At 42.3% G+C, this 26,774-nt stretch overlaps 2 protein-coding genes across 2 annotated transcripts; one reads left to right on the top strand and one right to left on the bottom strand.

Annotated features, from left to right (window-relative positions):
* Window positions 1-402: 402 nt before the first annotated feature.
* Window positions 403-6,852, bottom strand: il20ra (interleukin 20 receptor, alpha). The gene is made up of 7 exons (XM_069657796.1): window positions 6,574-6,852; window positions 5,516-5,639; window positions 5,056-5,264; window positions 4,772-4,947; window positions 4,519-4,663; window positions 4,111-4,247; window positions 403-3,617 (listed from the first exon to the last, which is right to left on the bottom strand). The coding sequence occupies exons 1-7, from the start codon at window positions 6,620-6,622 to the stop codon at window positions 2,535-2,537; spliced, it is 1,923 nt and encodes a 640-aa protein (XP_069513897.1). The 5' UTR covers window positions 6,623-6,852; the 3' UTR covers window positions 403-2,534.
* Window positions 6,853-7,956: 1,104 nt separating this feature from the next.
* On the top strand, window positions 7,957-26,276 carry med23 (mediator complex subunit 23). The gene is made up of 30 exons (XM_069687234.1): window positions 7,957-8,041; window positions 8,767-8,798; window positions 8,957-9,044; window positions 9,133-9,257; window positions 9,542-9,653; window positions 10,257-10,355; window positions 10,494-10,595; window positions 10,705-10,774; window positions 10,961-11,073; window positions 11,157-11,252; window positions 16,567-16,773; window positions 18,104-18,247; window positions 18,402-18,547; window positions 18,767-19,012; window positions 19,107-19,249; window positions 19,372-19,546; window positions 19,804-19,967; window positions 20,160-20,284; window positions 20,382-20,587; window positions 20,865-21,045; window positions 21,130-21,300; window positions 21,401-21,617; window positions 21,741-21,850; window positions 21,953-22,079; window positions 22,357-22,522; window positions 22,662-22,734; window positions 22,818-23,032; window positions 23,133-23,253; window positions 24,009-24,140; window positions 25,545-26,276. The coding sequence occupies exons 1-30, from the start codon at window positions 7,991-7,993 to the stop codon at window positions 25,767-25,769; spliced, it is 4,182 nt and encodes a 1,393-aa protein (XP_069543335.1). The 5' UTR covers window positions 7,957-7,990; the 3' UTR covers window positions 25,770-26,276.
* The last annotated feature ends 498 nt before the right edge of the window (window positions 26,277-26,774 follow it).

Below are 26,774 nucleotides of genomic sequence, written 5' to 3' on the forward strand. Positions count from 1 at the left end.
GATCCAACCTGGAAGGACATAACTGTCAGAATAGTTAGAGTTATTAGAAGTATTTGTACACATGTAAGGAATTGGAACTCTCTGTTTTAGTCTGTTCCTGTCCTGTTGTGTGGCTGATCCAAACCAGACAGTAATGGAGATGCAGGGAACAACATGTATTATAGAACTGAAACAGAAGCTCCTGAGGCAAACTTTACTTCCTGAGCTGGCACAGTAAGTACATCCTCTAACTATCTTCACTGTAGTTTGGCTGGGTGTCAGGTATAGGCTACTGTAGTACCTGTACAAAGTGTCATGGGAAAAAGTGTCAAATGTTACATATTTTTCCATAGATGTCAAAAATGAAAAATGTGATTACACATTTAAAGTAATATTTAATTGATTTATTAAGTTGGTCTTTATGGTTGGCTTAATGAAAATGTCATTATGGCTGTTTACAGTTTGACCAGCAGATGTCTCTATTCACTTTCTTGTTACATCTTTTAGATGCATGAGTCAGGAGGGTCAGAAATGAAAGATACTACAGAACAAAGGTTGGCCAAGCACACATTTCCTTAAGCCGGTGAGAAAGGGAAACACTGGTAAAATAAGACGGCAAATGACCATTGCAATTTCAAACATATCAGGACAGAATATTTGGCACTTTATTATTTATTTTGAATATCCAATAATTCTGTCTTACACAAAACAAAACTATCACCGATAGATTTCCCAAAATAAATCCTTTTTGTAAAACAGTAAAACTTAATGCACAGCATCAAAATTCTCATCACAAACTATACGATACCTGAGTTGTGTAAATCAGGGGTTCTCAAATGTTTTGGGCCCAGGGACCCCTTACAAAGGATCATAATCATAACACCGATTAAGCATATGCCTACTACCATTTGCACTCTTAGACGCCATTGGAACTATTTGTATTGTAAAACTTATCAACCTAAATATTTCAGACCTGTTTGATAGTGATAAACAGAATTATTTTAATTTGAATTATGTTCATACCACTTTAAAACAGAGCGTCATTTTATTCAAAATTCTCGTTGACTCAACTTGGCAGCATTAATACTGTGGTCCTAAATGGTTGTCATCTGTAGACACACAGTTTTTAATGGTACAGCACAACTTTATAATTTTTTATAAATGTATATTATAATTATTTTGCGGACCCCTAGGCTATGGTTCACAGACCCCCAGGGGTCCTAGGACCCAACTTTGAGAACCACTGGTGTAAATACATGAATATGAAACTAAATGTAGTGTTTCATAATTTCCTCTAACCGTAAAAACTTTACGGGAATTATATGCAACACTAAAATGCGAACAGTGCCAGTAAGTGTTGATCAAATGTATCATCAAAGATTCCTTCATAGAGCAGTTTTAGTATGACTTCATGTGGGAATAACAACAAAGAGAATCATAAAGGGGAACGACAATAACAAAAGAGCGGAATGAGTATCCGTGTTACAAAATGAAACATGATTTATGTAAGATTACTCTCAATAAAAAACAAAAGGTACCAAAGTGCAACTGAATGTATTCACGGCGCAATGATATTTGCATCTTTAAAAGTTTTTAAGCAACATTAATGGATGCAGAAGTGACAGCAGCAAATAATGAAGTCTAACAAACACATAAAAAATGCACAGATAATATTAACATAAACCGCACGTATGGCTCCTTCATTATTTTAAGCATCTCTAGAGTGACTTCATTTCATATGAACACATTAGCGGCTAAGGTTGCACGCCTTCGGTATTTCCTTCATTGTTGCATATTCAGAAATGGTGCATTGGTATAAAGTGGTGCCTGAGAAATAAAGGCGTCAGCTACCATTTAATTCAGCCCCAAATTAAATACTGCCCTAAAGGTGTGTCAGTAAGAAACGTGATTCACATGGAACTAAACGGGAGTAAACCGAAACCACTTACAACCAGCCTATCCAGTTAACACAGATATGTATGAGCATCTGAAGCTGTGGTCACATGGAATACACTACCAGTCAAAAGTTTGGACACATTTTCTCATACAAGTGAATGGGAAAGTGTGTCTAAACTTTTGACTGGTAGTGTATATCAAGACAAAACAATAAGTTAATTTCTTCACAGGGTTTTTGTACTAATCATAAATCAGGGAAACTCAAACAATCCCAATTACAAAGATAGCCAGCAAAAGAATCAAGCTATTCTATGTTGTTTAGACGACAGATCCCTCACAAGTCAAGAAGAGTCTACTTGTGCTTGTTTGCTACCTAACAATTACACTTACTAACTTCATTTCCATAAACACAGAATACACTGCTAATACCAGCAGATATTTTGCTTAAAATCAAGGTGAACACTTTCAACATTCACAGGTGTAAATAAAACTAAGTGCTCCTAAGAATTTGATATTGTAAGGTGTATTCTAAATACAACAGTTCTTGTATAAAAATAGTCATGATATTTATTGTCCATCGTGACATTAGTGTGCAGTTTAAGTGCAGAAAAAGTGCATATTTATTGTTCGAATGGGGTAAATATGTTGATGAATATCATCTACTGATCCATCGAGATTACCAGGTTCCATTTGGAGAAAAGATCATCTGCCTCCCACCCTGTTTCCTCGCCTCTCTCCATCTCTCTCTGTGCCTCTGCCATTTCCTCGGACCCTTGTCTAACATACACACTTTCCAACCTCAATTTGCCCTTCGCCTCCTCCTCCTCCCTTCCTGTCTTGTTCTCCCTCCTTTTCTCTCCCTGCATCAACCCGCCTTCCTTGTTGATCTCCATCGCCACCTCTGGCAACACTAGTTTCCCCGTATTTGGGTCCCATTCAACACAAGTTGTTCCATCCTCATCCTCCTCCTCCACCTTCTCGTCTTCCTCTATTACAGTCGCCTCAGCCAGACTCAGAACACCATAGTCATCAGGTAAGAAATCTGATTGGTCAGATTGGGAGGTAGGCGTGTTAATGATGTTCTGAGAGGCATACGCAGAAAGAAGAGGTGCTCTCTCGCTCCTAATTCCTTCATTTACCGTTCCATCTGTTCCTCCTCTCACAATCTCCTCCTCCAGTCCTCCCTCGTTCTGTCTTTGTATATTGAAGGGACTATCGAAGAAGCTAGTTTGTGGAGATTTGTTACTAAACACACATGGAAACTCTCTATCCCCCTCCTCTCGACCCAACTCTTGCTCACAAGACAGAAACGGTGCCTGAGTTTGGGAGACTAAAGCTGAATTAACCGGTAAACATGCGTGCGCCTGTAAAAGCTCGCTCACCTCTGTCTGTGTGTGTTTCGGCATGTGTGTTTCAGAGCGGGTTGACTTCTGCGAGAGGTAGGACTTTGCCTGAGCAGAGTAAACTCCAGGAGCTCCTCCTCTGATATTGTGCTCAGGAGCTTTCCCAACAAAACCATAGTCAACGGATAAATTCTCCCAGGGTTCCTCGGGCTGGAGAGGTGTTCCAAACCGCTGATGAGCGTACATGGGTTGGGGAGCCGTGATGTGTTGCTGTTTCTTGGCGTATGCAGAGTGTGGCATTCTGCATTCAAGGTCTGATGGCGGTCCAACTTTGATGAGGACGATGTTGAGAGACTCATGGGGGAACATCAGAGGGGGTGGGTGAAAAGCAGGTGGGTTCTGGTGATGGAGGAAGAAGGAGTATGAGCTTTAGCTGATGTAAAATGATTTGACACTAAAATTAAAGAGGGGGTATTATGCTGTTTCGCATTTTAAGATTTATAATAATGTTACAATGTTGGATGTCCAGACTAAACGTGGGTGAAGTTTCAAATCTGTAGGTAAAAGTATGTTGGAGTAATCCCCAGGCTTCTCAGCTCATGCAGGCCGACTGGTAGGCCCACATATTTCAAACTCCCTGACCTAGTTTGTCATACAAGCTTTGCATGCTTTGCTTTGTACCTTGATTGTTGTGCTTTTCTTTTATCTTAATTACCACAATTACCATAAAGGATTGCTATGTACTGATACCACATGCAACTTTGCATACTAGCAGTCAGTTAAAGTTTCGCTTCATGCAGGCCCCCTGCAGGTAGCAAGAAGTAAATAACGTCCAAATGCAAAGGATAGAAATGCAATGTATGAAATATGTGCATGTGTGTGTTTGCATTACCAGTATATATGGGCTCTTCTGTCCTTTCCCTGACAGGTACTGATAGAGCAGGTAGCCAACCACCACGAGCATACACATGCACGCACATGGAACAACAATTCCCACAACCACCTGCTGCAGCTGTGCAATCCAAGGGTCTGGAGAGAGACAAAATCAGAGTCATGTAGCACAAAGGCATACATGTGTTTACAAGGTACATAAGGGAATATTATGTGATCAGAACTTGTGTAATACTTAAAATGTAAAAATCAAGCTAAAGACAGGAAATGTACAAAGTCGTACACAAACAGTGAAAGACATTACACATCAATCTTTGCTTTGCTGCTGTAACAGGTTTCGTCACATTCCTTTGTACCTGTCAAACAGGAAAGAAGTATTCACACACACACACATGCAGTGTAGGTGTACCTGGAGGCGTGGTCATGCAGTGCCATTCCGAGGGCTGGCAGTGGACGGGCATGGAGAGGAATTTAGTCTTAGCCGAGAAGCAGTACTCTGTATCGTAATCCATCAGGCGATATTTGTATGTACTGGAGACGATGATGAAATGAGTCTGAAAACAAACAGATAAGTGGGTGCTATTAGAGAAAAAGTAAGGTGGGCTTAGTTTGACATTCTGCCCGTGACAAGAGGGTGGGACAAGCTTTCCTTTTTTACTCACCATCAGGCCGTGTCGGGCGTTGTGGACAGAGAGGTTGTAAGTCATATGAGTGTAAAGTGTTGCCATTGAAACAACTGGTGTGTTGTTGTTTGGCTGGTATCTCATTGGTCCCTTTAGAGTGATGATGGCATTGTTGTCCTCTAAGTCCACAGAAACCAGAGGAGGGCCAAATATAGCTATAAAGATAGAAAAAGGTATTGTGATTTTGGTTCAAATAAGTTCAAATAAGACAAAATTATTTTTTCCCTGCTTGGATTTTTAGACAGAACATCCCTTTAACTTACTGTCTAACTTTGGATCGAACCTCCTCCGTGTCGACGCCCATTTTGAATACGCTCTGCTGCTCACAGCTCGAACCCTGGCATGGTATCCCTCTCCCAGATCCCGCGTCTCATTGCTCAGATCGCACCAGCAGCGCACTATTTCCGTACAGTGTCGCACCGCCCTCCAGTGCACCCGTTTCCCTCTGCTGCCCTCAACACTGTCTCCATAGCTGAGAAAGACAAGAGGAAGAACCTCACAGATTAGAGGACGGCTGCAAAAACAGGGTCAACTATAAGAAAAGAGGGTGTAAGACTGAAACACACTCCTCTCATTGTTCAATTCCCAAAAGCAAAAACTTCACCTTACATAGTCTGTTGGTTGGATCTAGTTACACGTTTCTTTTGTTTCTGTTCCCATCTCCAGTTACATTAAGATTAATGCACCAAAAAGGAGAGGAGTTAAAGCAAAACCTTTACTTACATGGCGTACTGCACTGTGAAGAGCGTGTCATTAGGTGTGCCATTTCCAGGAATCCACTGCAGCACATTTCTCAGATTAACTGAAGAGAAGACGACATCGATGGGGCTGGGAGGAGACGAGGAGACTGAGGAGAAAGAAATAGAAAGTTTGATTAAGATGAGAGAGACACATCTGATTTGAAATATTTGTCCAGCATTTTCTGCTCACATGCTGCAACCACAAGTCTGGATACATAAATCCCTGTTTCACCGCCTCACATGATGGTTGACTCACACTTCAACTTCCCTCTGTACATATAGGTACTTTCATTACCTCACATAAGCTGCATTTCAGTGGATAAAAAGCTTCCTCTGACATAATACATAACCAAAGTATTATAACTGAACAAATGTAAGCTTTCTTTATACGTCATATTATAAGAAATAGAAAACCAAAGCTCTTTAAACCATTTCCACCACACATTGATGAAAGTTAATTGAATCCGGACAATCAGGCTGCATAGTCACTGCTACTGTAATAAAATCAACTTGAACTTAAAATAGAGCTCAACACATTTATTTCCAGGCAATATATTGATACACACCCAAATGACAGGGCTGTAACCCAGCTTTTGTTTTACCTTACACGTGACACACTGTTATTTTACAACAGATTGTATTAGAGCATTTTGAATAAATTTCATTAAACTAGCTGAACAAACAGAGTAGTTCCTGTAGTTTCAACTGAGTAAATATTAATTAGAGCTGCTCCAGAGTGAGATTCAAACCAGTCAATGATTCATTGAATATAAACATTTGGCTTTATGATTTAGGCCGTTTGAAAAAGGCTTGACTACACTGCATTCAGATTTGCCATTTCATCTCAATTTTACCAAACTCACACGCCAGTCACTCAATTCATGATTTGCTAATGGAAACCAAACTGCGATACTTACCGAATAAATCTGTACAACACAAGCTGTAGTAATTTGAATAGGCAATAGGCCAAATTAAGAATAAGTAAATTAAGACTACTAAATAAAAAACAACTATGTCCTAGTACAGTAAATGTAGTCCTACCTGTGCAGTACAGAGCCCACAGGTTCAGAAGAATCAACACTCTCCACATCGCTTTGTGAAGTGGTCATGTTTTCAGAAACATGTTCAGTCTGCTGGCAGCCTCTCAGTAACTCCACCGGCCTGACAGCTCTGCACGCTCCGTCCGTAACCTCCTACGAGTGACCGACGGTGCACCTTTTGTTAGCTCGCGGTTATCCCACCTCGATCAACTTAAAAAAAAAACCCACCTATGTTAAAGGAGGAAGTAAAACCGTGTGAATTTAGTCAGCACATTGACCGTCCACCGATACACTTCAATGATTTACAGGTAACGCAAACAACTCGGCACGACCGGTTCCAGTATGAGGAAGGAATGTGACCTCACTTGTTTGTGTACTTTACACCTGCTCACGTGTGTGTGTGTGTGTGTGTGTGTGTGTGTGTGTGTGTGTGTGTGAGTGTGTGTGTGTGTGTGTGTGCGCGGCGTTAGTTGGTAATATAACCCCTGGGAATCAAAACATGATAGGAACAGCAGCAGTAGCCTACAGTAATGTAATTAAACTCAATTACAAGTAATTCAAAAAGTCCAGCATTTAAAATTCTACGTAAGACCATCTTTACCTCAATATATTTTGAGCAACCTGTACTATACTGGTTAATCAACTTGTAAGCTGTAGCCTTTGTTTTACATGGTGCTGCTGGGCAGTGCAATCTGTATTATATCAATAATTATGTCGCTGATTATTTTGTTTCGATGTAAATAATGTAATGTTTTAAAATAATTTGTTTGCTTTTAATGATGTAAATATGAATATATGCAGATAAAAGTGTGCTTTTATGTGTTTTGGTGTGTATGTTTTATTATAGGCCTATTAGTGCTGTTATTTTATAATGAATACAATACATTTTAAAAAGCATCTGCAGGTGTCAGATGATTATGGTGCAGAAATGTACACTATGTTCTCCTGAAAGTAATGGTAGGTATCAAGTAACATAAAATGAATGTGAAAGTGCTAGTACCACACACATACTGTATACATGAACATTTCATTAACGTCGTACAGTGACATCTGGTGGACACCATGAGTCGTTGTCCACAATTCACATTACCGTATATTACATCAGTGAAATTAGATATCTAAATGAATACAGTACCGACTGTAATTGAGCTGGCACATCTTTGTGAAAACTTTAAATCATATGAAACATTTATCATTTGTTGTAATGACGCATAATGTTGGCATGATAAAGCGGAACGTTGCAGCTTGTGTTTCTAATTCGTCTACGGCTTGTTTTTGCAGTTGCACGTATCTCGGCACATTCGTTCCGGTGTCTGTTAGCATGCAGCTTGTTGGTAGCATTGTCTGTGCCCATTGAAAGGAGTAACTTGCCTGATTTGTGTGATGGTTCTCTAAAGATTGACACTTTTTGATGAAAAATGGCGCTGTCGATGGAAACGCAGCTGCAGAGCATCTTTGAAGATGTTGTGGTAATTTGAATCTTTATGAACTGCGTTTAACGTTTAGTTAGCATTTCAGAAAACGTTAGCCCTTTGCATTAAATATACACAGTTAAACCTGTTGTGGTTTTGTAAATAAAAACTTCCAACAAATTGACTAGATAGCTTTTGTTTTCCAATGAAATATAAATTTATTATTTAGCAGCTAACGTTTTCACCACGGTAACATTTCAAAACACTCGCAGGTTTAGACTTTCTGTATCGAGTCTGTGAATTCTTGAAATGAATTATCTATTTTCAAGGACTTAATTATCATTTATTGCACCTTTTTAATGCACATACATGCATATTATCAACTTTTTACTATACCACATAGTGAGGGTGTATTTCCTTTGAAATGAAATAGTTTTATGTAATAACTAATTGCTAAATTTGGTGCCATTTTCACTGACTGAAGTGTGCACTCAACCATACACATGTAATATGATGTCTTCAGTAGTCTTCAAGGTAGTAGAAAAAGCATTGGTAAAGGAGAATAGCACTGAATTTAGGAAGTTGGATCCTCCTGCGATAATACATAATACATATATTTACATATTATCAATGCATTGAACCTGTACTCAAGCTGACAGGTGATCAGTTCGGTGCAGAAAATTGTTGTTGTTATTATATATAACTATTGTTACAAAAGTAAAACTTTTTATGCCATCCCACATCATCTTTTCTCATTTTTGTTTTTCTCCCCTCTACCACAGAAAACAGAGATGATAGAAGAAGCCTTTGCTGGGTAAGACGCCTACAAACACACACTTGCACCCCCTGTTGTTATTTGCTTTTGTAGTGAAAACAGGTCTGGCGTCTTAGCTTAAACAAGAAATAGCAAGTTTGCATAAAGTGGAAACAAAAAATGCTGAAGGCTGAAATATCACCTGTGTTGTGTTTCAGGATGTTTATGGACACTCCTGAGGATGAGAGGACTAAACTGATTAGCTGTCTTGGAGCCTTCAGACAATACTGGGGGACATTACCACAGGTCTCTAAACACACTGACAGATTCAGTCTTGGATATAAACTAATGAATGATTTTCTGGAAGTTTTATATTTACCTACATTTCTTTCAGGACTCTCATGAACAATGTGTGCAGTGGATTGTGCGGTTTATACACAGCCAGCACAGTCCCAAAAGAATCTCCTTCCTCTATGACTGTCTAGCAATGGCTGTGGAGACCAGTCTGTTAACACCAAGGTACAAACACACTCATGTGTTATAACTAACATAAGGTGTTCAGATGAAAAGTGTGCATTAATTTACACTCTGGGGCTTTACACAGTCTAATGTTGTCAAGTTAATTTATTAATTTATTAATTTCTCATCTTATTGTTTTGTGATAATTCTACAGTTAAAAATGTGACACTTTCCATCTATATAATACACGATGAAGTAGCATCAATGTGTATCTGCGTTGTATGTATCTTCTGTGAGTGACTGTCTCAATTATCCATCTAATGCCACTCTTTTTGTGTCTGAAGGATGGTGTGTGTCGCTCTGATAAGCTCAGACACCTTGGAGTGGGAGAGGACTCAGTTGTGGGCGTTAACGTTCAAACTGATTCGCAAGATCATCGGAGGGGTGGACTACAAGGTCTCACATGCAAACACGCACAAAGTCAAAAACACAAGCAAGCGAAATTTGGACTTTGGTACAGTTAGTACATGAACCTTATATTTGGATTTAATGGTTGGATATCCATGGCAGGAGTTCTGGTTAGTATTTTTGCTAAAAGCATCTTCTGCTGACATCTGGATGTGTTTTAAGCTGCATCAAGTTCATGTCACGGTTCCATGATGTAATCTAGACTCGCCCTAACAAGTCTCAACAAATTTCTAATGCTAATTCTTTCGATCGTTTGTCATTTCTTCTTCTAAACATAAACCTAAATAACATAACTGCCTATACCAATCTGTTATGCAGGGGGTGAGAATCTCTCTCACTCTCGGCCGGGCTATCATTACCACACGGTTGTTGTAGTAGCCCGTTTCAGCTATTTTCAAAGATGCTCCGTAACCAAGGGAGTGCGCACAAGGACATACGAGAACATGCGAGAGCTCGCAAGACAGCCACTGTAGTGCTGATTCTTTTCACATTGAATATTCATTTAAATTTACAATTCGGTTATATATTGGAATTAAGAATATTCCTAGTGTTCACATATAGTGTGTGTGCTTGTGTGTGTTTGTGTTTCAGGGTGTTCGGGACCTTTTGAAAGCTGTACTGGATAAAATCCAAACCATTCCAACCACTGTCAGCTCAGCGATAGTCCAGCAACTTCTGGCTGCAAGAGAGGTCTGTTCCTGTCTGTCTTTCACTTTTGAAATGCAATTATTTGTTAATTCTTTATTTTTGTTACTCTGATTGAGTAATTCTCCAAAAGTATAAAACAAATGTATAACTTCTGTTTTTTTAACTTTGATTGCATTCCAGGTGGTTGAATACATCCTGGACAGAAATGCCTGCCTCCTGCCTGCATACTTTGCCATCAATGAAATCAGAAAACTCTATCCGGAGGGGCAGCTGTCACACTGGGTAAGTGTGGGTTTCTTGTGTGTGTTTTGGTGCTGTTATGTCACATGCATCTAAGAAATATTTCTTCTATATTTTCTCCTCTTTGTCCTTCTTTCGTTCATCTCCGTAGCTTCTTGGGAGTTTGATATCAGACTTTGTGGACAGTTTCAGACCAACAGCCAGAATCAACTCTATTTGTGGTAAGTGACGCATAAACACACCAACACTGCAAGCTTACAAGATACCGATGAAAAAAGATATGAGCTTTGTGGTTTTTGTTATTGAGGATTCTTGTTTTTGGCAAATTTCTTCCTGCTTTCCTGGAGCTTAAAAGAAGTCAATTCCTTTGTGAAAACCATTTCCTGTGTAAATGTGTGTGTTCACAGGTCGCTGCAGCTTGTTACCAGTAGTAAACAACAGCGGCGCCATCTGTAACTCCTGGAAATTAGACCCCACGACTCTCCGCTTCCCTCTAAAAGGGATGCTGCCATATGACAAGGTAACATGTAAACATATATGCACTACATATACACGCACATATACATAAAAGCAGTATTAAAGTGTATGTTTTTTTGCATTTAGGACCTGTTTGAGCCGCAGACGGGCTTGCTGCGCTATGTGTTAGAGCAGCCGTATTCAAGGGAAATGGTGTGCAACATGTTAGGACTCAACAAGCAGGTATGATGTCATCTTCTTCTACATGTGCTCCTCTGCGTCTGTACCAGGCCCTCCACCTGCCCTCACCTCTCCTTTCTACTGATCCCCCCCTTTTGTTTTTAATTTTCTCCACCCTTCCCTCTCTGCTCCCTTTTTCCTCCCACCTGCTCCTGCTGTTCCTTCTTCTTTCCTATCCTTGTCTCCTTATCTGGTGTCCCTTTCCTCCTCCACCCTGTCCTGTTCATGTCTTTGTTATTCTCTTCCCGTTTAGTTCTTTTAAACATATTTTGTTCTTGTTTTTTTATGTCTTCTTTCTCCTCCCCAAACATCCTTCCCCTCTTTTTGTTGCCCTGGTAACACAGCTATATAAGACCACATGTAAAGCAAGCCAATGCTTTGAGCTTGTCCCATAATGCACTGGTGTTAGTTTTCCCTGTTGGGTTCATACAGTTTCAACTCAGCCAAGCTCACTGAACACAACAGATACTGTTTGAACAGCTCTCACCGATTAGAGCTCTGGTTCTGATTCCAACCTAATTACCCAGAATCCATTGTGCCTGAGTTGGCTGAGTTGATGCTAACTGTGCTGAACGGACAGAGAACAACCTAGCTCCTTAGTCACCACTTTCTCTCTTTCTGTCTCTCCTTTTTCCCCCCTCTCTCTGTTTCTTTCTCCCCCTTTCTTTGTTTCTCTGTCTCTTGTCCTCTGGTTGTGTGTTGTTTTTTTTCTCCCTGCCATGCGCTCTCTAGACTCTGAACATTGCCCAGGTATGTCGTTGTTCCTCTTCCTGGTCGCCTTACCTACCAACTAACCAGCCCATCGGATGCTTAGCTTTTTTTTAGGCACGCTGATGTTGTGGCAATTGGAAACTGGACACAAAAAAAAAAATACAATGAAAAGAAAACTTGACATGGAGAGAAATGCTGCAGAGCTTGAGATGGTCACAGCAGGGCTTTATAGAGATCAGAACGTGGACGCGGCTTGCCTCACCTTCTTTCTCTTTTTAATACTGCAGATTAAATACAGCAGCAACAAATCGATTAGAGCCACAGGTGGACATTTTTTCCTGTTAAGTAGGGCTGGGTATCGATAAAGATTTCTCGATTCAATTCCAAATCACAAGGTCCCGATTCGATTACATTCCCGATCCGATTCGATATCGATTTGGTTAAGGGTATTTCAGCTACAATATCAATCCTCTAACCTGGTGCATTATCAAAATGTTAAATGTTTACAATAAGAATTGACCCCAAAGAAGTTACATCATGTACTTTTTTATCTAACATGACAGACACACAGCAAGTTTCAGATTTTAAGTCTGTAGCCTACATCTGGCCCATGGTTTTGATTAAACAAACTGGGGTTCAAATTGCGCGAGATTTGGCCACGAGATCTCATAGCGCGAAGAACAAAACCGTACTAGTAAGACTAGTAACAGGAGTAATGGGGAAAGGCACAATTTATAACAACATGCCGAAAATAGCCGACGCTAACAGAGAGTAACATAAACATCAGTGCAAAACTAACTTACATATTCATGTACGCACACACGATAAAAAGTGTCCGTCGGCGATCACTGATGTCTCCGTAGTAGGTGCAGCAAACAAGTCCGGGCATGCCTACCTCACTGCCGTGTTTCGGCTGAGTCATGCTACGTTCAGGAGCGCTCAGAAACGTGAGGGATCAGACACATAACCTTTTTTTCACATATTTTTAAAGCTTGATCTCGGGATTTAGTAATCGTTATTGGGTCATTCAAATGAGAATCAATTTGAATCTGAAAAATCTCTTTTTTAAACCCAGCTCTACTGTTAACATTCATTGTCTATATTAAAAATATTATAAAATATTTTTGAAAAAACAAATCTTTTTATGTAACGAGTCAGCTTCTTTAATGTCCTTCTGCTTTTATTTATTCACTGTAATGTTTCTGCAGCTTTGAAATAGCTTCTTATCGTCATGTTAAATTAACCTTATATTTTCCATGCCATGGCCAAGACATCCATTTTTAAATTAACAGCTCTTATAGACTCTCTGCACTGCTGTTTTTGTTCCCAGAAAACAGTATCCGTCTGTGGCTCGAGCTAACAGGCTAATTTAAACCCTGCTGTTGACGTTTCAAGTCCTGCTGCCCTGCATGTGTGGATGTAGTCTGGTCCCTGCCTGATGTTAGCGAGGTCCTCTCGTGTCAGACTCATGCTGCTGTCTGTTGTGCTGACTTTGGCAAAACTACTCTATTTTGACTGTAAAGTGGAAAAGACGTTGTCAGGCTAACACGAGTAACTAAACAGGTACGGTGCCAAAGCCAGGCAGTTCTCACAGTGAGACCTACTTAAATATAAAGTCTAGAGGTCATGTCATTTTTAGTCAGGCATTATGAGTCAGTGGATCGTAATGATTTTCTCCTTGTCATGTCTTCTTCTTCCTGCCTTAACTAGCTTTTCAAGCTGCAGCTCATTAATAAACCTTATTCCCATGCAACTTGTGTTGTCAAGTTAATTAACTGCATTTGCAAAATGATTAAAGGCTTCTTATAATAGTCTTTTTCATGCTCTGCTAACTCCACTTTTCAGTCCTTTTTAAAGTTTTCTATTCCACCACGAAAGCCTCCTCTTGTCCCTCACGGTTAGAGGATTGTCATTTTAAAGGTCAGAGCTTTGATAGCAAATTGAACCTGCATGAGCAAAGGCAGCTTACAGAAGAGAAGACATGGCACAGTTTGAACGACTGCTATGTATTGATTTATTGATCAGTGTTTTGCCTGGGTCGGCACATTCTGATTGGCCGTCTGACTGATTCAACTCTGACCTGTGTTGTGTGGTGTTCTTCAGCGTGGTTGTTGACTTCTTGTTTTGTTCCTCCAATTCGCACCTCTTGCATCATAGTCTGACATTATTGATCGGTGCTACTGAGCTGCAGTTGAAGTCTCCACTTCAATCTATTTTTGTAACTAGACTCTTATCTGCCAAACACTCTATCAGATCAGATTTTTGGAGAGGACCTTCTTCGATTGCTCTCGTATATAAGAGGAAAAATATAACTGTTGAAATTACACAAATGCTTAACAAAACATCTCCAGTTTCATTTATTTGGATATTTCCTGAAATCACCATGTTGCTCTCAACTCCCCACATTAATGAGTTAAACAGTTTGGTAATTATTCTGATATATTCTTGACCTAAGAGGGACGACTATTCAGACTTACACTTCAAACCCCTTGAAAAACCCAGTTTTAGTTTGTTAAGGGTATTTTGACTTGTATGACTCAGTAAATGAGTACATTTCTACTTGCATAGGAAAGCGCCAACTTGTTTCAAAATTGATAATAATGGTAATAAAATTGATATAACAGATTCTACATGGAAAGGCGGAACGTAATCCGCCGTAATGACATCCCGGCTCTCATCAGCGTCATCCGACGATGATTTACCTTCTTATTAATCTCTATAAACAGACATCTGCACGCTAACATTTACCAGCTAACAATCTGTTCTATTTCTAAAATTCAACTTGAGATAAATTCCCCTGATGATGTGTCACAAAGGTGTTCAGCGTTCAGATTTCCCAACTTCCTCGAATGCGTCAGAAATTATCGATCCGAACTCCGTTCTACAAACGAGCATTTTAAAAGTAGTTTTCTTCTCCTCTTGAGGACAGACCTGACAAAGTTTCATTTTTACCTTTTAGTAATCTGCATCATGATGTTGAAATTTCGGCAAAGGCAAAACCCGTTCATTAATGGTTTCCTTTTCAGGTTCATACCGCTTAGGTAAGCCAGACCGCAGCCTCTGTGTAACTTACAATTTACAGTTAAACTGAGACTCACCACAAACAGATGAATAGGCGCTCCTCCGGGGGATTTTATGAACCAAGAAATTATGCGATTGATCTGAACGCACGGTCGTATCTCAAGTCGCTAACTTGACCGTAAACAATGCTGCGCACAGTAAAGGAAGTCTTGGATGGAAGTCCTTATCGTTTAACGCTGGCTAAACCAGAGTGCCCGCAAAATTCACCGTCGCTCCCAGAGGCTATATGGTCGTCAGATTCTGAGATTGATTGTATTGTAATGTCGGGGGGAAATGTAGTAAATCTTAAAATTGTCAGATAAAAATCAGTTGAGCATTTGTTGAGTTGTTGGTAGGAGCGTTATGTCTGTAGGTGAGGTGGATTGTATCCCAGCCATGGCAACGAGATGTGACTGCGTAAGCCACTGGGCTGATTTCCTTACACAATTGACAGATGGTAACTGCTGTTGGACCTTCTCCTTCTCTCTATTTTTCTTTGTTTTCTCATTACCTCCCTCTTTCTCTTTAAGAACATGTACGCATGTTTGTGTGTTGACGTGTGTGTGTGTTTGTGGCAGAGGAAGAGGAGTGTTGGTCAGCCTCATAGCTCCTCTTCTTCTTCCCAACCACAACACCTCACCCACCCTCCCAAACCTGTCTGCCTGCATGCGGGACCGCGTTGCACTGTTTGGTTTGATTTGGTGTTGAGTTTGCTCGGTGTGCGTGATTGTACCGCCCTGTGCTCTGCCGTGCTGTGCTGTTCCTTGCTATGTTGTGTGAAAAAAGGCTCTGTGGTAGATCCACACTCCCTCTGCTCTGTCACCAGGGGGTTAAGTTAAGTTTCCCACCTGGCTAAAAAGGGGAAAAAAACTGTTCATTGTTTTGGTTTGAAACTACGGCAACATTGATAGTCCAAAATGGTCAGGATTATGCATTAATCCATCCACGTTTAATAGTGCCATGTCTACATTGTCATCATCTTTTTAACCTGGCCTTCCTCACTATGCACCTCCTCTCTTCCTGCTCTCCCTCAGCCATTTTTCTGACCTTCCCCTGATTCTCCTCCCTCCTTTCCTCCTCCCTTCCTCCCTTTTTCCTTCCGTCCTTCATCAAAAGTCCCTTTTACATTTGGTCTCTCAATCGTCGGTTCAGACATCCCACTGAGCTTCACGTGATTACATTGACTTTATCTATAAGAACAATGCATGTTCATCAGCTCTTCTCTGTTTGTGTTGGTGTCATCCAGTCGGCTCATTTTTACCTGCAGTCCTTTTGCAGAGGCAGGAAGGAGATGCCGTCCTGCATGTGAGGGATGGGAAAGGTTTTGATTGTTGTCTATGACGATGTGTGTAAGAAGTGATTTAATGATGATCTTCCCCACGTTCTCTCCCTCCTTCTGTCCGTCTCTCCCTTCCCCTCCACTCCCTCTGTCTCTTTCCTTCAACCCTTCTCTGTCCTTGGTTGTCTCTCCCCCCCTTTCTCTGTTTAACTTCCTCTCTCTCTCCTGCCCACTCTCTTCGTTAACACTCCCCTCCCTCCCTGCCAGCATAAGCAGCGCTGCCCGGTGCTCGAGGAGCAGCTGGTGGACCTTGTGGTGTACGCCATGGAGCGCTCCGAGACCGAGGAACACTTTGACGCCGATATCGGGGGAACGAGCCAGCTGCTGTGGCAGCACCTCTCCTCCCAGCTCATCTTCTTTGTGTTGTTTCAGTTTGCAAGCTTCCCGCACATGGTGCTGTCTTTACACCAGAAGGTAAGAGGAGGGGGAGAGCAGAGGAAGGATGAGCTAAGATCCTAATAATCTTGGGCTATGTTTCTAAGCATATTTATAAAGCACAACACATCAGGCCTTGTCAGGGAAAAAATAAGAAGACTTTGGTGTTAGTATTTTTCCTAACCCTTCTTATAAATGAAAAAAAGCCTGAAGCACTTCCATGATAATTCCTATAAGCTGTATTTAGATGTAGTCACACATTTCAGAAAGACAGGAAGTACATGTCACGTCTGCTTGATGATGCAGTGGCCCGTACATCTGTAAATACTATAAAAATGTAATCCACGAATGGTGGTTGCACAAAAGAAAATACTGGAGCTTCTGCAGTTATATTCTTGTCACAAACTAATTGTCGGGGTTAGGGATGCTAATTTAGAATTTATTTTCTGAACAGTAACCGACCCTCGTTAACTGATAAGAATCAAATATCTTTTTTTTTTTAAAACGTCAACAAGCTCTCCATCATGCACGCTCATTCTGATGTGCTGATGTGCACACACACTCACACACGCAACTTAGAGGTAAATTTATTATTATCCTAACTACCTGTGGCTCCGATAGTCGTGCCTTCAGATATTAACACACTGTCCACTGTCCATTACGCATGCACGTGAGCACACAGCCACGTGATCCAGCAGCAACAATAAGTAAATAGACATTTTATTTGATGGTCAGCACACAGAACTTTAATAAACATAAGATCCTGCCAACACTTTGCTGTGGAAACTGAAAATAAAAAGGCCAGGCCTACACCGGTCCTTATTATGTAGGAGACAGTTTGTCTGCTGGTTTTGGTGAAGAGAGAGCAGCATGTCGACATGCTGTGGGGTTAGTCTGGTGCTGACTATGAGACCCGCCACGGAGAATCAGACGGTACCGATGTCCCAGAAACACAGAGATAATAATAATGATAATAATACATTTTATTTATATAGCGCTTTAAAAAGTACTCAAAGACACTTTACAAGGTAAAACAAATAGCAAAGACAGTAAAAGCAATATACTGTATAAACGATCAAGGTGCAGAAAATACCTGCTTCACCAGCATGCCTTTAAAATATATATGTGTGTATATATATATTAAATCTTTAACTGATATTATTAACATCCCTAGTCAGGGTCCGTTAAAGACATATGTGTAACCCTCTGCTAACAGGAGTAAAGTAATGCCAGCTCTAAGTTCTCTGTGGCGTCTGGGAAATATATACGGCAAATGCAGAAGCGGGTCTTTTAAAAATCATCTTGTTCTTTTACTAACCTGATCCTTATTGTTGAGTCTCTCTCTCTCTCTGTCCCTCTCTGTCATTAGCTTGCAGGTCGAGGCCTCATTAAAGGGAGAGACCACCTCATGTGGGTCTTACTGCAGTTCATATCAGGCAGCATTCAGAAGAACGCCTTAGCTGACTTCCTGCCTGTCATGAAGCTTTTTGACCTGCTGTACCCAGAGAAAGAGGTGCACATGATGTTTGTTCTTAGTGTCCTATTACACATCATCATTGTTTCTATGTTGTTGTGTGTTTCTAATGTTCTTTGTAGCGGTAGCAGTGGTAGAGGTTTTGCTAGGAGTAGCAAGCGAAGTGCTGATGCTGTCTTTGTTCCCTCTCCAGTGCATTCCCGTTCCCGACATTAACAAACCCCAGTCGACTCATTCTTTCGCCATGACCTGCATCTGGATTCACCTGAACCGCAAAGCTCAGAACGACAACTCCAAGCTGCAGATACCCATACCACACTCCCTCAAACTGCACCACGAGTATGTATCTTTAAAAATACTGAACACGAGTTAGTTCTCGAGACCCCAGCAGAATTTTAAAATGTTGCTTTAGCTCCCTGCGAATGTGGATTTATCTACTCGATCCAAACAAACAGCAAAACACAGAAAGGGTGCTCTGGGGCTTTCTGGGATCTTCAGGGTTAAATAAAACTAAAAATAACACAACATCTTTCTTCCTCCCTCCCTGCTGTCTGTCAGGTTCCTCCAGCAGTCGCTGCGTAACAAGACTCTGGGTATGTCCGACTACAAGATCGCCCTCCTGTGTAACGCCTACAGCACCAACTCCGAGTGCTTCACTCTGCCGATGGGCGTCCTGGTGGAGACCATCTATGGAAATGGATCAATGAGGATCAACCTCCCCGGCACCAACTGCATTGCACAAGGATCTGTCACCCCACTGCCCATGAACCTGCTGGACTCACTCACAGTGCACGCAAAGATGAGGTAGGGGACAACAAAGGACGGATGAATAAATGGCACTCAGAATATCTCGTGCTGATTGTCTCTTTGTTCTCTCTGTCTGCCTCCTCGTCTTCAGTCTGATCCACAGCATCGCCACACGTGTAATAAAGCTGGCCAGCGCCAAAACCAGCGTGGCCCTGGCCCCCGCACTGGTGGAAACGTACAGCAGACTGCTGGTCTACATGGAGATCGAGTCTCTGGGCATCAAAGGATTCATCAGTGAGTCACAGAAACATTTGAACACCCGGCAGACTGGCTCTGAACATTTGTTTAACATCGCTTTCTGTCATCGTGACAGCCGACACATGTTGAATAACGCGTCTCTCTCTCCGTCTGTTCAGGCCAGCTGCTGCCGAACGTGTTTAAGTCTCACGCGTGGGGAATCCTTCACACGTTACTGGAGATGTTCAGCTACAGGATGCACCACATCCAGCCGCACTACAGAGTCCAGCTGCTGAGTCATCTGCACAGTCTTGCTGCTGTGCCCCAGACCAACCAGAACCAGCTGCATCTATGGTAACGTGGACGCACACTTTTGTATACTGTATATGTAATGTAGTAACTGTAAACTGATATAACTTTGCTTGTAACAAACAAAAACAAACAATGTTAGCTTCATAATATCATCTGCTGTAGATCTATTTTATACCATTGTGTATGTGTTGTTTTGTCTGCCTCCACTGAGGGCAATTTAACAGCACAAACACAGGAAGTCATCCAGATGATAATGGCCTCTCCTTGTCTGCCTGCTGTCCTCGTGTCTCCTCCCTCAGTGTGGAGAGCACAGCTCTGCGGTTGATCACGGCCTTGGGGAGTTCAGAGGTGCAGCCCCAGTTCACCCGCTTCCTCAACGACCCAAAGACGGTTCTGTCGGCCGAGTCTGAAGAGCTGAACCGAGCCTTGATCCTCACGCTGGCCAGGGCCACACACGTCACCGGTAGCACACACTCGGTTTACTTCTGCACATTGTTTGTTACGATCTGTGTCTGTGTTTTGCTCTTTTCTGTCACGTTATCTTCCAGTTTTTGTTCTTGTTCATTTCTCAATGTGAGTTTAATTAACCAATGTTTCCCGTTCCCTCTGAGTTACACGTGTTGTTTAAACTCGTCTGCTTCCTCTCTGGGTTTAGATTTTTTTACAGGGTCCGACTCCATCCATGGGACTTGGTGTAAAGAAATCCTCCAGACCATCATGAACTTCACACCTCATAACTGGGCCTCACACACTCTGTCCTGCTTCCCTGCGCCGCTACAGGTGCACTGTGGACACTGACAAACACATTAATATAATGTTAAATCATCTCAATTAATCCTGTTGTAATACCTTCAATCCATCCCTCCCTTCCTCTCAGGCGTTCTTCAAACAGAACAACGTTCCTCAGGAGTCTCGATTCAACCTGAAGAAGAACGTGGAGGAGGAGTACAGGAAGTGGAAGTCCATGGCCATTGAGAACGACATCATCACACACTTCTCCATGCAGGGCTCGCCCCCGCTCTTCCTCTGTCTGCTGTGGAAGATGCTGCTGGAGACGGACCACATCAACCAGACGGGCTTCAGGTTTGCTGCATTGTTTGACAACATTTTACAGGCACAGGCACATGCATTGTATTGCCTCTTCATTTTTCCACATTACATTCATACTCCCTGACACCGCCGAGGATGTGTTGATGAATCTTTTAGTAATGATGATCTCCCCACAGATGTTGTAGCATTTTGAATAACAACCCGGGGGCGTTCCAAAGTTTCTAAACATCTGTAGCTAGTTTATCCAGCGGGGTGAATACGATGTGTTTCTGACGATCAGAGGTCTGTATCCTGGTTTCATATCCCTCAGGGTCTTGGAGCGTATCGGGGCTCGTGCTCTTGTGGCCCACGTGCGAACATTTGCGGACTTCCTCGTCTACGAGTTCTCAACATCACCCGGCGGACAGCAGCTCAACAAGTGCATTGAAATCCTGAACGACATGGTGTGGAAGTACAACATAGTCACCCTGGACCGACTCATCCTGTGTCTGGTGAGGAGAGACGTCATTCTTTGTCAGTATTATCACCTTACCATGAGGTCTATGTGTTTCACGTCTCTTTTCCTCTATGTGCAGGCGATGCGTAGCCACGAGGGCAACGAGGCGCAGGTTTGTTACTTCATAATCCAGCTGCTGCTGCTGAAGCCCAACGACTTCAGGAACCGAGTCAACGATTTCGTGAAGGAGAACGCTCCTGAGCACTGGCTGCAGAGTGACTGGCACAACAAGCACATGAGCTACCACAAGGTACATGCGTGAGAAATCTAAAACAGTGAAATGAAAAGATAAACCCACGTCTGAAGATGCTGTATTCTTTTGATTTAAATAATTGTTGCTCCTTTACCAGAAATACCCGGAGAAGCTGTACTTTGAGGGACTCGCGGACCAGGTCAACCCTCCCATGCAGCTCCAGCCGCAGTACCTGCCCATCTACTTCGGCAACGTGTGCCTGCGCTTCCTGCCCGTCTTTGACATCGTCATCCATCGCTTCCTGGAGCTGCTTCCTGTCTCCAAGTCTCTGGAGACTCTGCTGGATCACCTGGGAGGGCTGTACAAGTTCCATGGTGCGTGAGAACATGTAAAAAAAGGGATATAAGAGATGAGATAAAGGGAAGGGAAATAAACACAGGGAGGGGAAGGGGAAGGAGGGGATGCTGATGTGTATTTACTGCTGTGTTTGTGTGCAGACCGCCCGGTCACCTACCTGTACAACACACTTCACTACTACGAGCGACATCTGAGAGACAGAACCAACCTGAAGAGGAAGCTGGTGCACGCCATCATGTCTTCACTGAAGGTAAGCAGAGGGAAATGCAAGAAGGAAGAGATGTGCAAACCCCAGACAAACCCTCACAAGTAACAACTTCCTGGTTATAGTTACAGTATATTTTCTTTCTAGGACAACCGCACGCCAGGTTGGTGCCTCAGTGAGACCTACCTGAAGTCTGGCATGAACCCCAGAGAGGACAACGTGTGGCTCCCTGATGACACGTACTACTGCAAGCTGATTGGACGCCTGGTGGACAATATCCTTCCTTAATCTATCACGGCTCTTTTTAGCCGACCCTGATGCTGGCTCATAAAAAATCATGGGCCTCTGGTGTGCCTCAATAATATACTTACCTCTCTGCCAATACCTCACGTCTCGTTTAAGGACTCTTTGCTTTGAAGGCAGAAAGTAATTGCTTTTACATCTGTTAGACTCATTGATTTGTTCATTTTATCGCAGTCGATATCCCTGTAATAACAGGGAAGAGTTATTAAAAACAAGCTGGGAGTCTTTCTTAACTCTCTCTCCTTCACCCATGGCCGGCAAGTCACCGGGTCCTTTCCCCAACTGTGACTGGAGGTTCAACGAGTTCCCCAACCCCGCCGCCCACGCCCTGCACGTCACCTGTGTGGAGCTCATGGCTCTGGCCGTGCCGGGGAAAGACGTGGGCAACGCTCTGCTCAACGTTGTGTTGAAGAGGTGAGAAAAACAACTTTGAAACTCTTAAGTCTTGCAATGATAAAGATTGTTTTTGAGCATTTTGTTTGTAGCTGTTAAAGTTGCATTTCAGAGCGATATTTCTGGATGTGTTTGCTTCATGTTTTCTTTCACCTTGTAGCCAACCCCTGGTGCCCAGAGAGAACATCACAGCTTGGATGAACGCCATTGGACTTGTGATAACTGCACTTCCTGTGAGAAACAAATCATCCCAGTCCTTCACTATTTCATGAATTCAGAGCAAGTTAAGTTTTCACCTCCATCTCCCCTCTCCCAGGAGCCCTACTGGATCGTTCTCCACGACCGCATCGTGTCGGTGATCAGCTCCCCGGCGCTGACATCAGAGACAGAGTGGGCGGGTTATCCCTTCGCCCTGCTCGACTTCACAGCCTGCCACCAGAGCTACAGCGAAATGAACTGCAGCTACGTGCTAGCGTTAGCGCACGCCGTCTGGCATCACTCATCCATCGGACAGCTCTCTCTTATTCCCAGGTGAGAAATCTTCCTCATTCTCTATTTTACCACCGATTCTCTCAATCTTTATGCTCTTTTATGTGTTGTTACGTCATCATTAATTTGTGTGTGTGTGTAGATTCCTGTCAGAGACGCTGAAGCCCGTCGTCCAGACAGAGTTCCAGCTGCTCTACGTGTATCACCTGGTGGGGCCGTTCCTGCAGCGCTTCCAGCAGGAGAGGACGCGATGCATGCTGGAGGTACACACAGAAGCATTCATTTTAAATTCCTAATTTTACACATTTGATATCAAGTTTACATCCTGGCTCTTCCGGAGATTTTCTTTAAATAACATTATATTATTTTTATTTTTTCTCTTTTTTTTGTGTTACCTTAGATGCTACAAAAAGTTTTAATTGTAACTTCATTTAGTCTTTTTTTGTAATAGCATTTTTCTTAACAAGGGTACGAAGTTCTTTACAAAAAAAAACAAAGATAAAAAAGAACGCAGATGAAAACAACAGAAAAAAGGGGAAAAAAATTCAAATAAAAGGAAAAACTAAATAAAGAGCAAGCTGTCAGATGCAAGAAGCATCACATAATATTCTCAGTCTTTCATGCTATTACCGTAACATTCACTTTTAATACATTTTTCTTCCATCTAAAAAGCGACCAATATATCCGTATAAAATGCAGGGGGGTATTTTACCCAGACGATGGTGCTATAATCTAGCTAAAGCTTCATCACGGTCATGCACCGTCACGATCGCCAGTGCAGCCGTCACCCTCACAACAATCATTGTTACTATAGGCTGAGCTTAACCACCGCTCCGGTAGCTAGCAGGACTGCAAACTTGACATGGCGAAAACAGATGGTAGGCTGTAATTTGTGTGTTTTGAATGTGTTTCAAAAGAAAAATAAATTAAACAGTAATGCCCCCTTTAAAGAAAGATGTATATGTGTGTATATTTTTGTGTTCACTGTCTAATACAGCCTTTTGTTTGTGTGTTGCAGATTGGCGTTGCCTTCTACGAGATGCTGCAGGCGGTGGACCAACAGTGCCAGCATCTCAGCTACATGGACCCGATCTGTGACTTCCTGTATCACATCAAATACATGTACACCGGAGACAGCGTGAAGGAGCAGGTGAGATTAACATTGGTCTAAATTCCACTATACAAGCAGGAAATCGGTCCAGTTCTTCTCAGTAAATTAGGAAAAAAAGAAAATAAATCATTCTAATTATTTTAAAACATTTATATATATAATTAGGGATGCACCGATTGATCGGACGCTGATCAAAATCGGCCGATATAGGCTCTAATTAGGGGATCTGTGATTGGCTGATCACCTTTCAAAGAGTCAATCACTACAGCCGATCGCGTGACACAAAAAATTTGGAGCCACTTTCGCGCACCACACCAAGCAGATTGATGATTTTTGTCCGCAGTGACAGTGAAGGCAAATAATGCACTTACTTGTGCTCACTGAGGCGATTGTCATTTTGTTTTGCGTTTTTGCCTCGGACAGAAAATGTCTCATGTTCTCAGGCTGAACTCGTGCTCTGCTGGAATTACCAGCTCCAAGTCAGCCAAAGTTTAGAGGTCGGGCAACATTTATCCCAGGGAAATGATTAGAAGTTAGCAAGAGTCACTCAACGGATGCAAGCACTCGCTTTACAAGGAGGAAATCCAGCAGCATGCGCTCCTCCTGCTCCTTTGGTGCAGCGTCACCGCTCTGTGAGCCGCAGTGATCACAGACACAGATACACTCCAAAGACGGCAGTCCGTTTAACACACTAATAAAATCAGTCGGTCGGTGGGCCAATATGACTGCAGAGCCTACAGGTTTCAGGCAAAATTTGATAGCCTATATATTTGTTTATTTGCATGCTAGGTCTACATATGTGCATGCATTTAAATCGGGGATCAGAAGGTCTAACTATTAAATAATCGGTAATCAGTATCGGCCCTAAAAATCCTGGTCGGTGCATCACTATATATAATATCATTGATCTCTCCGTCGGTCCTAGCCACAACATATTTAACCTAGAGTTAGTAGACAGTGCTGGTCACAGTCTACTGTACGGAAACTAAAAGTGGAGACAAGCGGAGACCTTCGTGACCCAGCCTTCAAGGAAGACGGCGCCTGTGAACCCGCAGCTCCTCAGGAGACAGTTTTCAGTTTCCATATTTAGTTTGAATCTGTCACCTCCTGCGCGCCAAGACGACTCCCCATCAGTGTCCAGACCTGACAGCACAGTTAATTAGAGGAGATGAAACTGTAGCTCCACTTTGTGCTGGAGGCTCAGATGAGTGTACTTACATTGACTTTACAAGTAATTACATTTATTGATGAAGCCAGCATTGTCTGTAGCCTTCCTCTGAGCTTTATGTTGTGGGGATGTTATATAATCAAAGTAAGCAGTGTTGACGTGGTTATTACACGGTGCTATAATTAATCTCAAGCCTCAAACATGAATCATATTAGTGGCATTTGTTGTTTTGCCTAAACTGATTTTGTCTCTTATTCTGTTGCTCTTTTTTCCAGGTGGAGAAAATCATCATGACTCTGCGTCCGGCCATGAAGCTGCGTCTGCGCTTCATCACACACAGCAGCATGATAGAGACCTCATCGTCAGCTGCCACCGCCGCCTCGGCGTCCTCCGCTTCCTCCTCCTCCACCCCTCAGCCCACCGCCTCCTCCTCCGCGCTGTCGGCATCCTCTGCCGCCGCGTCGCCTTCCTCCTCACAGCACGCACACACGCCCATGTAGGTGGCTTAGGTGAACACAAACACACAGGTACCATCGTGACCTTGGACATTAAGACATAAAACCATCACAGACCTAAATATAAGGAGTTTCTTAACTGCTGTTTGCCTTTGTTTTGTACCCTTGACTTGGATTTTGCTTAAAGTAAGGATTAAACATCTTTATTGTTCTTGTATAAACCAAACCTCTGGAGATCTGACTCTAATCCCTGAACAGGAATCTTGTTTATAACATTTCTCTATTTCAAAGACGTCAGCGTGTAGCAAAGTGGAAACCCCAGGATGCATTAGCTTTGAAAAGTAGCTTTGAAGTGAAGAATCTGTGTCCAAAAATGAAGTGAATTGCGAGTCTAACAGTCAAATGCATCAATAAACTATTCAACAGCATGCAGCCGTCAGGAGCTGCTGCATTCAGAAGGGTCAGAAGGACACAGCATGTCTACTTCTTTTTTACTTTTCTGTTTGTAGTCACTTTTTATATTGTACATTGTTACGACTTCATTAAAAAAGATTTTGGTAATCTTGGTGCAGCTTTTTATTAATGGTTCAGGAAACAAGGGCGGAGGTAATGAGCTTTAATCTGTGAGCAAGTAATCATTTTACATTATTTCATTTGTAATGTGCAGAGCAGGCGCTTAGGCACGCGTAGGCCTGGCGCACCCACAAATGAGCCAGGCCTACCCGTTAAAGGGCCAGTTCGCCGATATTCAACCTCAGTCCTATCATGCTATTATAGGGAGCTAATGGTAGAAAATAAAAAACTACACTTCCTCAATCTAGGACGCCCGCCTCTGATGTCATGTCTCGTTCATAATTGTCAGGTTGGAAATGTAGACTGCAGATCCGAAGATTTTTTAGACGATCCACAGGTGTATTCTCGTTATATTTCTGATTCAGTACCGATCTATGCCATCACCTGCCATGATCAATGTCCTAGACTGGAAAATGGTAGGCTCTGTTCGAAATGCTGTACTATATATTTCAACTGTTGTTGTGACGTTCCAGCGCT

Source organism: Semicossyphus pulcher, unplaced genomic scaffold (genome assembly GCF_022749685.1).
Source record: "Semicossyphus pulcher isolate SPU_LCO1_2020_fin unplaced genomic scaffold, fSemPul1.0.p SCAF_11, whole genome shotgun sequence".
Taxonomy (NCBI): Eukaryota; Metazoa; Chordata; class Actinopteri; order Labriformes; family Labridae; genus Semicossyphus; species Semicossyphus pulcher.